The sequence below is a fragment of the Habropoda laboriosa genome, unplaced genomic scaffold (assembly GCF_001263275.1).
Source record: "Habropoda laboriosa isolate 0110345459 unplaced genomic scaffold, ASM126327v1 scaffold57, whole genome shotgun sequence".
Lineage (NCBI taxonomy): Eukaryota > Metazoa > Arthropoda > Insecta > Hymenoptera > Apidae > Habropoda > Habropoda laboriosa.
Window position 1 is genome coordinate 3271317 of NW_017100229.1, and position 11659 is coordinate 3282975.

An 11659-nucleotide genomic window follows, 5' to 3' on the forward strand; every position below is an offset into this window, starting at 1 on the left:
CGCTCGGGAGCAGACACGCGGGGCCAAAGACTAATTTCACCTATTTTATTAAAACAAAACAAAAACATTACATATTTGTAAATAACACTAAGAAATAACACGAAAATCTTACACACGTCTCCTAACGAAACGTCTCTAAACCTACTCTACAAGAACAAGAACAGGAACAACAAAGAAACGAAACAGAAACTCTTAGACCTCTCTGTATAAATTAAAAAAAAAAAACAAACAAACAAAAAAGAAGCGACAAGGTACTGCAACAAAAACGACACACGGAAACGCAAACGTTAAACTCTATTTCCAGTCCCTAAGCGAATCGTTACGAAGCCTATAACGCGAGGACACGAGGGAGCGAGAGAGAGAGAGAGAGAGAGGCAGAGCGAGAGCGCGAGAGAGAGAGAGAAAGGGGAGAGAGAGAGAGAGAGAGAGAGAGAGAGAGAGTAAAAGGATTACGTTGTGGAGGAGGACAAAAGTGTGAAAGGGGGTTAAAAGAGAAGGTTTATTTTCTGAAGCTTCTACCTTGCTGCTGGTGTTGTCTCGGAGGCAAGAAGGGAAGGCGCGTGTGCGAGAAAGAGAGTACGAGTGATAGAGAGGGATAAGGAGAAGGGAAGGAAGGAAGAAAAAGGGGAAGCAGCGGAAGGAAGAAACAAAAGAGGAACTCGGAGGATAAAGGAACGCGGTAAAGGCGATCGTAAAACTTGTCAGCTGCGGGCGAATCTCTTTTTAAGTTCTCTCTGTACTGTGTGACCCTTACATTATTTTGTCCCTCCGATAGGGACAGGTTAAGTGTTGTAACTTAGGATATAAGAAGAATAAGAGCTCCTGGAACGCACAACAAAGAAAACAAAAAAACAGAAAAAAAAAGGGAGAGATAGGGAAGGAACGTGTGTGTGCGTGCGTGCGTGCGTGTGTGTGCGTGCGTGAGAGAGAGAGAGAGAGAGAGAAAGATAGAGAGAGAGAGAGAGAGAGAGAGAGAGAGAAAGAGAGAGAGAGCTAGGGATTCGAGAAAGGACTGAGGAGACGTGAAAGGATTGTTGAAACGTGACGAGAAAAGAGAAACAAGGTCGAAGAGGTGAAAAAAGAGAGAGAGAGAGAGAGAGAGTACACTGTGAGATAGGGATTGACGAAGAGGAGAGAGAATTGTAACAGAGATATAACAATGGGGCTCGAGTTTTTTATACCAGTACGAAGAAGTATTTAAAACGAACTGAGGAAAGAAAGGAAGAAAGGCGAAAGAGCGGAGGTTCCTTGATCTTGTCGCGGTATCATTTCCACGCGCGTCTCTACTACCTCCACGTGTGTTGTCCGTCGTATACGTCACCGCGAGAAATTTCTGCAACGTTCTCCCTTGTGAATTTATACTCGTCTCTCTGTGACTCTTGATATTCTTTCGAGGCAGCGGGTTAGAAAAAGTAAATTTCATTGACTTTATCGAATCGAGAGGAAGGAGGAGGCGGAGGAGGAGTAGACGTATTTGAATAAAAAAAATATATAAATAAAAAAAGAGAAAGAGAGAGAAAAGGCAAAAACCTGGCTCGCGTACACGATTCTTTCGGGGATATGTCCTGCCGTTCTAAGGGGAACCACCACCCACGTGTACGAGCCTCACGCAGAGGACAACGTCAAGCGAGTCGTGTTTCCATCCTAGAACCAGGCAGCAAGCTCTCCTGACAAAAAGAGTGCCGTCGTAGCTTGTCACGGTCCAGTACCGCGAGCAACGAGCATTGTCGAGTCGCCATATCAGCCGCACACACGTCCAAGTACACGAGGAGCCTGGGGATGCCACCGAGAGCACAGAAACGATCGCGTTTCGCGTACGTTCAAGGACGATGACGATCGGCCACGATCGGTAAGATCCAAGAAGCGGTCGCTCTAACGAGCGCCACGGAAATGGCGGGCTACAATCATTCGAATCCACAGCGTGTCGTCTATCACGCAACCTACCCGACGCCTCTCGCACCAAGTGAGTCCTCATTTTCCTCTCGCACCAAAAAAAAAAAGCAGACAATTAGAGGGTTAACCTATACGCAGCTTACATGTTCTCAACAAATCAGGGATTAAAGGGTTATACGCTGCCAGCAGCTGATTACACGTTACTTAGTTGATTTTATTTTGTACAATAGAAGGGCTGAGAATTTAATTTCAAGCTTTCTTTACGGCTTCCGCTTTTGGCTATGAAATATTCAATCTCTCTATATAGAGTAAGGTTTCTGCACGACGGTTATGAGAGGCGCTGGAAAAATTCACGCAGAAGGTATTGGCAATAAATTACCAGGGGAACGAGAAAGTGCAGCTGCACTACCGCGGCTGATATCAATAACGTCGTAGGCAAAACCTGGATTGGTAAACTGGGGAATATTTCATCAGATGTACCAACCGTTTCCTTAATACCTCGAAACGTCAACGTAGAGTCATTTACATTCGGAGAATTTACATTTTTACGGTTTAACATAGTACCAGAGGAAGCTTCGATTTTCTTCTTCTTCTTTTTGTTTCTTTCTTTCGTCTCTCCTACGAATTCGGAAATGCTGTTCTCTCGTTCCGGCCACGTTTCTTCTACGCCGATAGTTTCCAGCTAATAGTTCCACCGATGAATTGCACCACGTGACCTAGAAAATCGAATCATTCGATTGAATTATTCGCTGGAAGAGTCGTTGATCGAAGCTTTCGAATGGTTTTGTCGAAGAGAGAGAGAAAAAAAAAACGGTAGAAGAAAAAAAAATGGAACAGCGGGGAAAGTTTTTTCCTTGACTCGGTATTTTTTCCTTCCTCTTTTTCGAATAAATTACGCCGCGTTCGAATTTCTCGAGAATGCTGTAACATTATGCACGTGAAAAGTGCATTACTTTTAGAACCGTTGTTTTCTCACTCTTGCACACGAGTTCTCTGACGATCGATAACCGCTTCGATCCGTTGTATATAAACACGACTAATGATGTGTTATGCAAACGTCTAAGCTTTCGTCGAAATAAATATGCGAGCACGGAATTACGGTAACTCGCGTGATCCACGAGTAATCAGATTGTAACTGGTAAAAGTCGGCATACTTGAAAACCAAATTGTAACCAATTAGGACGTCCAATTTCCTCGAATTTCGAAAACCCATTTTCCACGCTGAGAAAAGAACCCCGAACCAATCGAAGATACTTCTCTCATCGTGTACCTTTTTATCTGTTCAGATGGGGATCCGATAAAACTTCCGGAGAATTTGGAGACCTTGCCACGAGCTGAACATTTTCCAACCCAGAGGCACCGATGGAACACCAACGAGGTGAGTAACCAAGTGAACAACCACCTTAAAATATAAATTCTAAATCTATACTCGATAAAACCTTCTCGTACCTCGACCCTCTCCCGCCTCTTCAGGTTCCTCGATTAAGTGGTGAAAGAAAAAAAAAGTAAAAGAACTCTTCAGGTGAAAAGGGGCGGAGAGGTAAATTCACGGTGGTGGAAAAAGAGAAAGAAAAAAGATAGAGAAACGGGTTAAAAAAGTAATGTCTCGGTCGAATTGCAACAAAAGGGGTTTTCCAGGCGGCACCAACTGGATATACATTTACACGGGATTCCAGTAGGCACAACTGGAAAGTAAATAGCGACGTCGCAACGCCGTTGGTGGCTCGTACGTAGAACGTCGGTGGTTAGAGAAAGGATAGATGCTGGTCCCGTTGGTGTGCAACCTCGCGTCGGTGTGCAGGGGTGCACGTACCAACACGTGGAGCACCGTGCACTCGTAGGTGTACCGATGTAGTCCACTGCTACTCTGACCCCGGTCGGCCTCCGATCAATAGCTGGAGCCAGCTAGAGAGCTCAGCCGAGCCGAGTTGAGTTTTCAGTTCCGTAGAGTCGAAACCAATTGCGAGCTTATGCTTACCCCATTGCTATCGTTTCATTCCGTTCTTTCCTCCTTTTTTTCCCCCTTCTCTCTTTAATCTTTCATCTTTTCACCCTCTCTTTATTGAGATAAAACTTAAACGTTAGCGGAAATCGAGGGTACCAGGACCCTCACAGTTCATTCTTCTTCATCAAGTTTTCTGTCTCGTACACTGTCTCCCCGGGCTTAATCTCATGGTCTAAGAAGTTTCCAAGGGACTTTTGATTCGTCGAAAGGTTTGTCGTCTGGTCTGCGCTTAATTGATCGTCGAGTTTCCTCCCTGTGACGATCTCAAGTGGCAAGTCGTAGAGTTGTTTCGCTTATCTATTGTCGCGTAATATGCATCGCTAATGAGGTCAACCTGGGAACTCGTGCGCTGCATCATCCTTTTTATATTCCTTGTATCGTCGCCGAAGCTTTCGGCGTTGACGTAACATCGACGTGGAATTAGCAGGATCATAAATATGAATGAGCCAACCGGTATTATCGGGGGGGTCCACTTGGAAATTCGTGGCGGCACAAAGTGTCGCTATTAATATTACGTCAATTCATTTTTCTTCCCGCTCTTTCTCTTCCTTCCCTTTTTCTTTTTTTTTTTTTTTTTTCATTTATCTCGAGAAACCGCGGAACTGATGAAAGCCCCCGAGCGCATCAGCGATTCATGCTCGCGAAACTATTCATAAGATGAAGTTCTTAGGAAGTTAACGGAGCAACTTTTTTGCTGCACCAGGAAGTTTAAACCCGTCGTGTATGCAGTCGAAATCCTTTACCCTGGCCTCTCTCTCTCCTCTCTCCCTGTGATCTTGTTTTCTCGCCTCCTTTCTTCCCTCGCCCACCCCTTTACTTTCTACCCTCCTCGTGTCACTCAGCTCTTCTTCAACGCACCATTTCTCTTTCCAACGCTCTAACAGCATATGTGAGTACGTCATCATCGGACTTTTCAAATCCTCTCCGCTCATATTTCACAGCTGAATACGAACGTTCTTTTTCTCCTTCCCTCGAACTCGCCAGGATTTAATGAAAGAAACGGCTAAACTGTCATACGTTGAAATTTTATTTACGAATGGAAGACTTGCCTCTCTCCGCGGTTGTTAAGAACTGTTGCAAGATTTCTTCGAAGGGAGAACGTCTTCTCTATGCAAACCGAAACTCTCGGGTTCGCTTGTTAAATATTGAACCGAATGCACGGCAGTTTTTTATCAAAAGCTCGTACAACGGAGACAAATGGAGCACGATAAACTTTGATTCTACTTCTGATTGTGTTGTATCTCCCTTTCCCCCCGGTGGAAGCTTAACTAACCAACTAGCTCGAGGGAGGGTGAACTAGTTGGAAATGGAAATTCAGTTTATTCGATTGACGTAGCAAAGAGTCTCTCTCTATTGTTCAGACGATGGTGGCCGGGGCTGAATTTTTATTGACTCGTTGCCAAATTCTAAGTTGTTATTGGAGACAGGTCGCAATCAAGCTCTAAACTTCAAACGAGCGAAAACTTGCCCGATGTTTCTGTTCTGAAGCCCGAACCGAATCAATTCCCGTGGCTCGCTGGAAGTCTTCCCCGCTGGAGAACTTTTCCTATTAACTTTTTTTTAATAGCCTCGATTATACGAAACGAGGATTTATTGCTTAGAAGAGGGGGAAGAGAGAGAGAGAGAGAGAGAGAGAGAGAGAGAGAGAGAAAAGAAGAAAAGACGTATGTGATTCTGCTTCAGGTTTGCCTTTATCGATTTTTCCTTTCCGCCGAGAGAACAACACGACTAGGTTTTTTTCTTTCCTTCTTTTTTTCGTATCCCGACTTTTCCGTTCTCGTCTGAAATCGACGCCTGATAAACTTTGCACAGGATCTCTCTCCTCGTTACTCTTATTACCGTCGCCTGATCAAATCCCATTTGTAGCAGGACACAGAAACGTTTGAATATATCTCGCTGGCTGTTAGGCGAAGGCACATCGTTTGTTTTACACTTTTATGTAATGGTAATGAGGTTTAACGACGTTGATTTATTAACAGGTAACCGAGCATAATGGGAAATAAGTGTTTAGAAATCTGGAACACGTAATAATAATATGTAGATCTGTAACTCTCAGAAAGTCATCGATTGTTCCATTTGCATACACTTCGCACCGTGGATTACGCTAGAAAATTGGACATTCTTTTTTGTTTTTTGCGGTTTACACGATCTCGTCGAACTGTTCTTTTCACAATGGATTTCATTCACGCGCTTCGCGGGATCTTTTTCCCTCCCCCGTTAATCCGGCAGATTTTTCTTCTTTTTCGTTTTTTACGAAATGCTGGATTACAGTTGGATTCGACAATTTTGCACGTTTACACTTGGTCCTATCGTGAAGTTTTCTGCGATAACATTTCGTTTAATTGATGAGCACACCAGGCCGCACGGCCTATCTGTAAGCGGAAATCGATCCGAAAACAATGTTTCTGTTTGCTTATTGATTTCCGATTGCACCGGAGTATAAATGCGTTTGAATGGGCACAGTTTGCCCGGGCACACAATGACAGCCGACGCAATTAAATGTTAGTTTGCGCTGTCGGTAATGCAATTTCCGGGCAGCGGCGTTTTTCGGTAAATTCTATTTGGACGTAACGCCGAAATTGATTTCGGCAAACACGACCAATTATTATTACGAAGTTAAACATTTGCTTATTTCCGACTACTCGTCGTTCACGAATTTTCCAGACCTTCTGTGCAAATTAAGAAACAACAATAACATCTAGCTCGATCTTCGAATTCTTCTCTCGAATCGTCCGATTGTGAAACGGGATATCCTATTTATACCGTGTTATCTCGTGCACCACAAAAGGATACCGGGGAAAAACTGGCTAATTTTTCTGTGGAAGCAACCGGTGCACTGGAACGTTTATGTGGGCCGCGTCGATATGCAATTTCTCAGATGCATTTCGAATCGAACGATCTCTCGCGGCCGGCTTCCACAGGATGCAATTCCAACGAGTGCACTTTTTACGTTTATTGAAATTAGGCTGGTTCTACTCTCTAAGTTTATCAATGTTCCTTTTATCCGCGGTTTTTACCGGCAACTTTTCAACGATAATTAATTCCCGAAAGTTTGCTTTCCACGTGTATATATGTAGTTTCATTAAGAAGATCGAGTTGTCGGAGACTTGAACCGCTTAGGAAAGGGGCAAACTTCATTGGCTTAATGTCATCAGTCATTAAAGTGTCTCTCCGCTCTCTGTTAGGAAACTCTCCCTAGTATGTTTTGACATAGCTGACGAGAGTTTTCGGTTTGACGTTGACGTTCCCGTATCGCGTGCTCTTGTCGCCTAGACTTGTCCGATCAAATATCAGCTCGTACTACTAACAGACCTACCCCGGAACTCGCGAGCCATTTTTAGTACGCGTAGTACGCGAATTTCTGCTACTTGTAACGTAGAATATCTATTCGCGATAGATACAGTTTGTCTGACTATAAATACGGTTATTCCACTGTTCCGTGTAAAAATTACCAAGTTCCCGTTTTCTCTCCGCACGCCGTTCTCCTCGATTTATCCTTTTTCCTATCGATTATCAATTTTTGATAGAGCACCTTAGGTACGTATTCGTAAACAGGAAACGGTGGAAGGACGTAGCATCTTCGTTTTGGGGCGTCGGAAGGAGGGTCGATTTATCGGTCCTTTTGCATTCGTAAATCAAGGAGAATACATCCTTTCCGGTAACACGCGGGACAGAAGGCGTCTCGTTTACGTATCCGCTAAACCGAATACAGGGAATCTATGGGCTCTTTCATCGTATCTTGAAAGATCTATACGTTCACCGTTTTCTTCCACGAACACCTACCCCTTTGGCTGACCTTCTTTAGATAGAACGTGTTCAGACGATAGAGAAATTGCGTCGTGCGATCTTCGTGAAACGACGGCGTTCGAACGAAGGCGAGAGAGAGAGAGAGAGAGAGAGAGAGAGAGAGAGAGAGAGAGAGAGAAAAGAACCGAGAATTGAAAAAAAAGAAAAAAGAAAAGAAAAAATGGAGAATGTAACTGTGGGTAACACGAACTTGAATATTACGTACGCAATTACGTGGCGGTATCGCGGAGGGAGAATTTTTGTGAGTCTGACTGGCGTTGCATGGAAGCCGACCTTGCACGCAACATAACGATATGCACTGTCAGACGCCGTCTTTCAAGTTAAACTATTCTCCACGTTGCCTGACCCATTTCAAGTCTGGCACGTTGCAAAATACGGCAACGCATGGAAAATCAATTTACGTGGGAGCCTGTTAGCCTGCCTGGAGAGTACAATTTTCTTCCCCTCCCTCCTTTTCGGTTACAGAGGGGATGATTTCCGGGCTTGATTAAATAAGATACAAAGGAAGCTATTAATATGCCTCGTGAACGTAATAACTCTGCTCGTCTGGCGCCTCTTACGTAACCCTTTATCGCGGAATCGAAAACGATTTCGATTCGAGTGAAAAACGAGCACCGATCATACGATTGCATCCAAGCCTTCTTCCTCTTGACCTTTTCTACCATTGATCACTCTAGACTCGTCTCTCTCTCTCAGAGTATGAGTACGCGCGCGTGTGTGTGTGAGTGAAAGAGGAAATGTGTTTCGCGAATTCACGATGAAAGTCGTAAGCTACAAGTTCTAGTTTCTAGTTTCACCCCCCAGTGGACAATGGCAATGTATCCCCGACAGAATGCAAATGATCAATTAACCAGTTGTAAATCAATGAAACATAGTGGGCAAGCTTTATCTAGCCTCGCTGTCGGTGTACTTGGCCGGTCTAATGGCTGGTGGAGTCTACTCCGCCCCTCGTTAAGAATATTTATATCCAGGCCACGTTCGCTGGAGAATCTTCGGGAACTCCGTGGCACGGGGAACAGTGCAAAGATATTAACTACTTCGAACCATACTTACGGCTCCTCTTTTTTTCTTTTTTCTTTTTTTTGGCAATTAACTCCTTTGCAAATGGACGAAGGTTTCTTCATAATTGTCGCTCTTTTGCCCTTTTTTTCACTCCACGTAAAATTAACCCTTACGATTCTTTGTTAAGGATAATATTCGCTTCGATCGTTGTTATTTTACACAGATGTTTGATACTCTCTCTTCCGGCGAATGAAAACTAAATTTGCTAATTAAACTGTTGTAACGGCATTCAGTTGTAACAGGACGTTACAAGACAACGGGTCGATAAATTATTCCACCCCTAGATTACGTGTGCTCAGTGTTACGTAATTCGACGGGGAAAAGTAACGAATTGTCCCTGTAACCAGCCAGTTCCAACTACGATCGTGCCCTTGTAACGCAATTTAGCCGCAGCAAGCGCAATCTTGTCGCACCTCATTTGAAATGTACGATTTGTGGGCTGAGGTTGCCAAGCGAGCAACCCCAATCAGGGACCGTCTGTCGTTACAAAATGTCCAAAGGGAAATTCCTCGATCGTTGTGGTCGTGTTGCTTCGATTAGCCGAAACCCGGCAGGTATCCGTACTATTTCCCCGATATTACAACCAAGACATTTGCAGAATCTCACACGGGGATCTCTGACCCGTTGCGAATTGATCGTTTTCTGAACGTAGAACGACACGCGAGGGTGCCTCGCGCTGGCTCAACTTTATATGTATATCAACACCCGGAGAGAATTTTATTACTAGCCACCTTTCTATGGTTAGACGAATCAGCCGCAGTTTGGCGTTCGATTTGCATTTAACCACGTCAGATCGCGTGCCGCACACTCACCTGGCCCACGTACTTATTTCACCTACGAGTGTGTTCAATTTTTTTTTCTTCTACCTACGGGAGAAACTGCTCTCTCTCTCTCTCTCTCTCTCTCTCTCGCTCTCTCCGCTCCAGGTTCTGTCGCTCGTGGAAATCGTTGGATAACCATCTTTTCGACCGTTCTTCGAATATTTATAGGACGAAATTCCTTCTAATTCACCGACGTGCCATTTTTCTCTTCGTAACGTTCGCCTCCCCGCTTCTTGACCGATCGCATGTCCGCTTACGCCGGGAAACGACGTGTCATGATTAACCATGCAAAATCTGTTGCTTGGTAATTGCACCTTTTCCCTTCCTTTTTTATCGGGTTAGGTCCTTTTTTTCTTTTCTTCGTCGGTTATCATGCGTTTCGTATTTTTTTTTTTCGAGAGTCGTACTGGCTGGTTCTTCGCGCGGAAAATCAATAGAGAACGGTATAATAACCGAGTTGCTATTATTAGCTGTACGTAAACATGAAGGAAGCAAACGCGCGCATTGCTTTCCATATCTTCTAGGCATTACCGCGAGGTGAACCTTGCTTCTCCCCTCTCACGCATCGAAATAGAAAGGGGTTGGAGAAACGTGATTTTATTCAACGTATTCGCAAAGTTTACTTTGTCAAAGAGGCGATGTACAAAGTCTCCAGATGAGAAATGATGATTTTTGTCAGACGGATAGGGCCATGTCTCTCGTGACTTTCGGGGGATTTGAACGGGAAGAATCCCTGAACGGCAGCGACGGAAATGTATGCGAATATTTTGCACACGGGTCGTCTCGCCTGGTGCACTCACACTCCTTCGCAGCGAGATGAGAACTGGAGGGAGATCGGAGGAGAGATGTATCAGCGCGATTTGCAAAAGTAAGCGAAATCCACGGGAAAGGCAGATGTCAGCTGGTTGAAGACTGTCTATATGCTCGTTCGAATTCGCGTATCCTACTTCTGTCGCGGCTGCCTTATCCTCGTCATCTCGAGGAGTTTCCCTCAAGTTGCACTTTTCCAAGTGGTGCGGCGCCGCGTTCAAACACAACCAACCATTTCCACGAGAGATAAACGAAACGAAACGAAACGAAAGTGTATTCTGAATGGAGAACGTTGTTGTGCATTGTTAACAGGAAATTGCTGCTATTCTGATCAGTTTCCAAAGGCACGCGGAATGGCAAAGTCGGGAGGTGAAGGTACGGCCACGAAGTGGTTCGATGTTACTGTACTCGAGAAAGAAGGTCCGCTACCGGCGGGACGGTTATTGCTGGAAGAAGCGGAAAGATGGCAAAACTACACGAGAGGATCACATGAAACTGAAGGTAGTTCCTTTGACACGCTAGAGACAGAGAGAACCTCTACACCTATTGGGATTCGCGCCATCTACATATGATTTTTTTCCTTCTGTTCCGAACGAAATCACCAGGTTCAGGGTGTCGAGTGCATCTACGGCTGTTACGTGCACTCGGCTATCCTACCGACGTTTCATCGGCGTTGTTATTGGCTACTACAGAATCCAGACGTCGTCCTCGTTCACTACTTAAACGTTCCTTACCCGGACGGTGATGCAAAGCTAGCGGCGCTGCCACCGTGTCTCGCACTGCCGCCAGATAAGAAGGAGTGGACGCGAGACGAGCTGGCTTCTCAGCTTAGACCCATGTTCCTCGGTGGAGATGACGATCCTAACAATCCTCATCTTACACAACACTCCAATCATCCCGTCGACATGATAGTTTCTCAACTGTTGGACAGACAGAGGGCATCTTCCACTTCTTCTACCACAAGCACACAGCTTGCACCCAGGAGACTAACACCGGACAATCAGGTACTACTCTCATATATTTCGTCCTAATCTGCTTCGAACCGCTTTCGTGAAACATTTCATCCCGTTTCAATCGTTCTTTCTAATGTTTGGACAAAGGTTTCTTCGACTACCGGAGGTCAGCAGTCGTCAACAACAGCCTCACCGGCTCCCCGCGTATACTCAAGACATTCCCACACGACTCAAAGCCAACAGCCGGCTCCTCTAGTTTTAAGTTTGCAACAAATCCAAGGTGGTGGCGGTCTTCTGATACTCAACAG

General features: G+C 44.9%; 1 protein-coding gene across 1 annotated transcript in view; it reads left to right on the top strand.

Annotated features, from left to right (window-relative positions):
- LOC108571259 (calmodulin-binding transcription activator 2) overlaps positions 1-11659 on the top strand; it is a 37894-nt gene that overhangs the window by 18840 nt on the left and 7395 nt on the right. Inside the window, exons 4-7 of the mRNA XM_017933259.1 lie at positions 3180-3271; positions 10711-10899; positions 11004-11402; positions 11499-11651. Of these exons, the coding sequence (XP_017788748.1) occupies positions 3180-3271; positions 10711-10899; positions 11004-11402; positions 11499-11651 (833 nt within the window). The remainder of the gene's footprint in view (positions 1-3179; positions 3272-10710; positions 10900-11003; positions 11403-11498; positions 11652-11659) is intronic.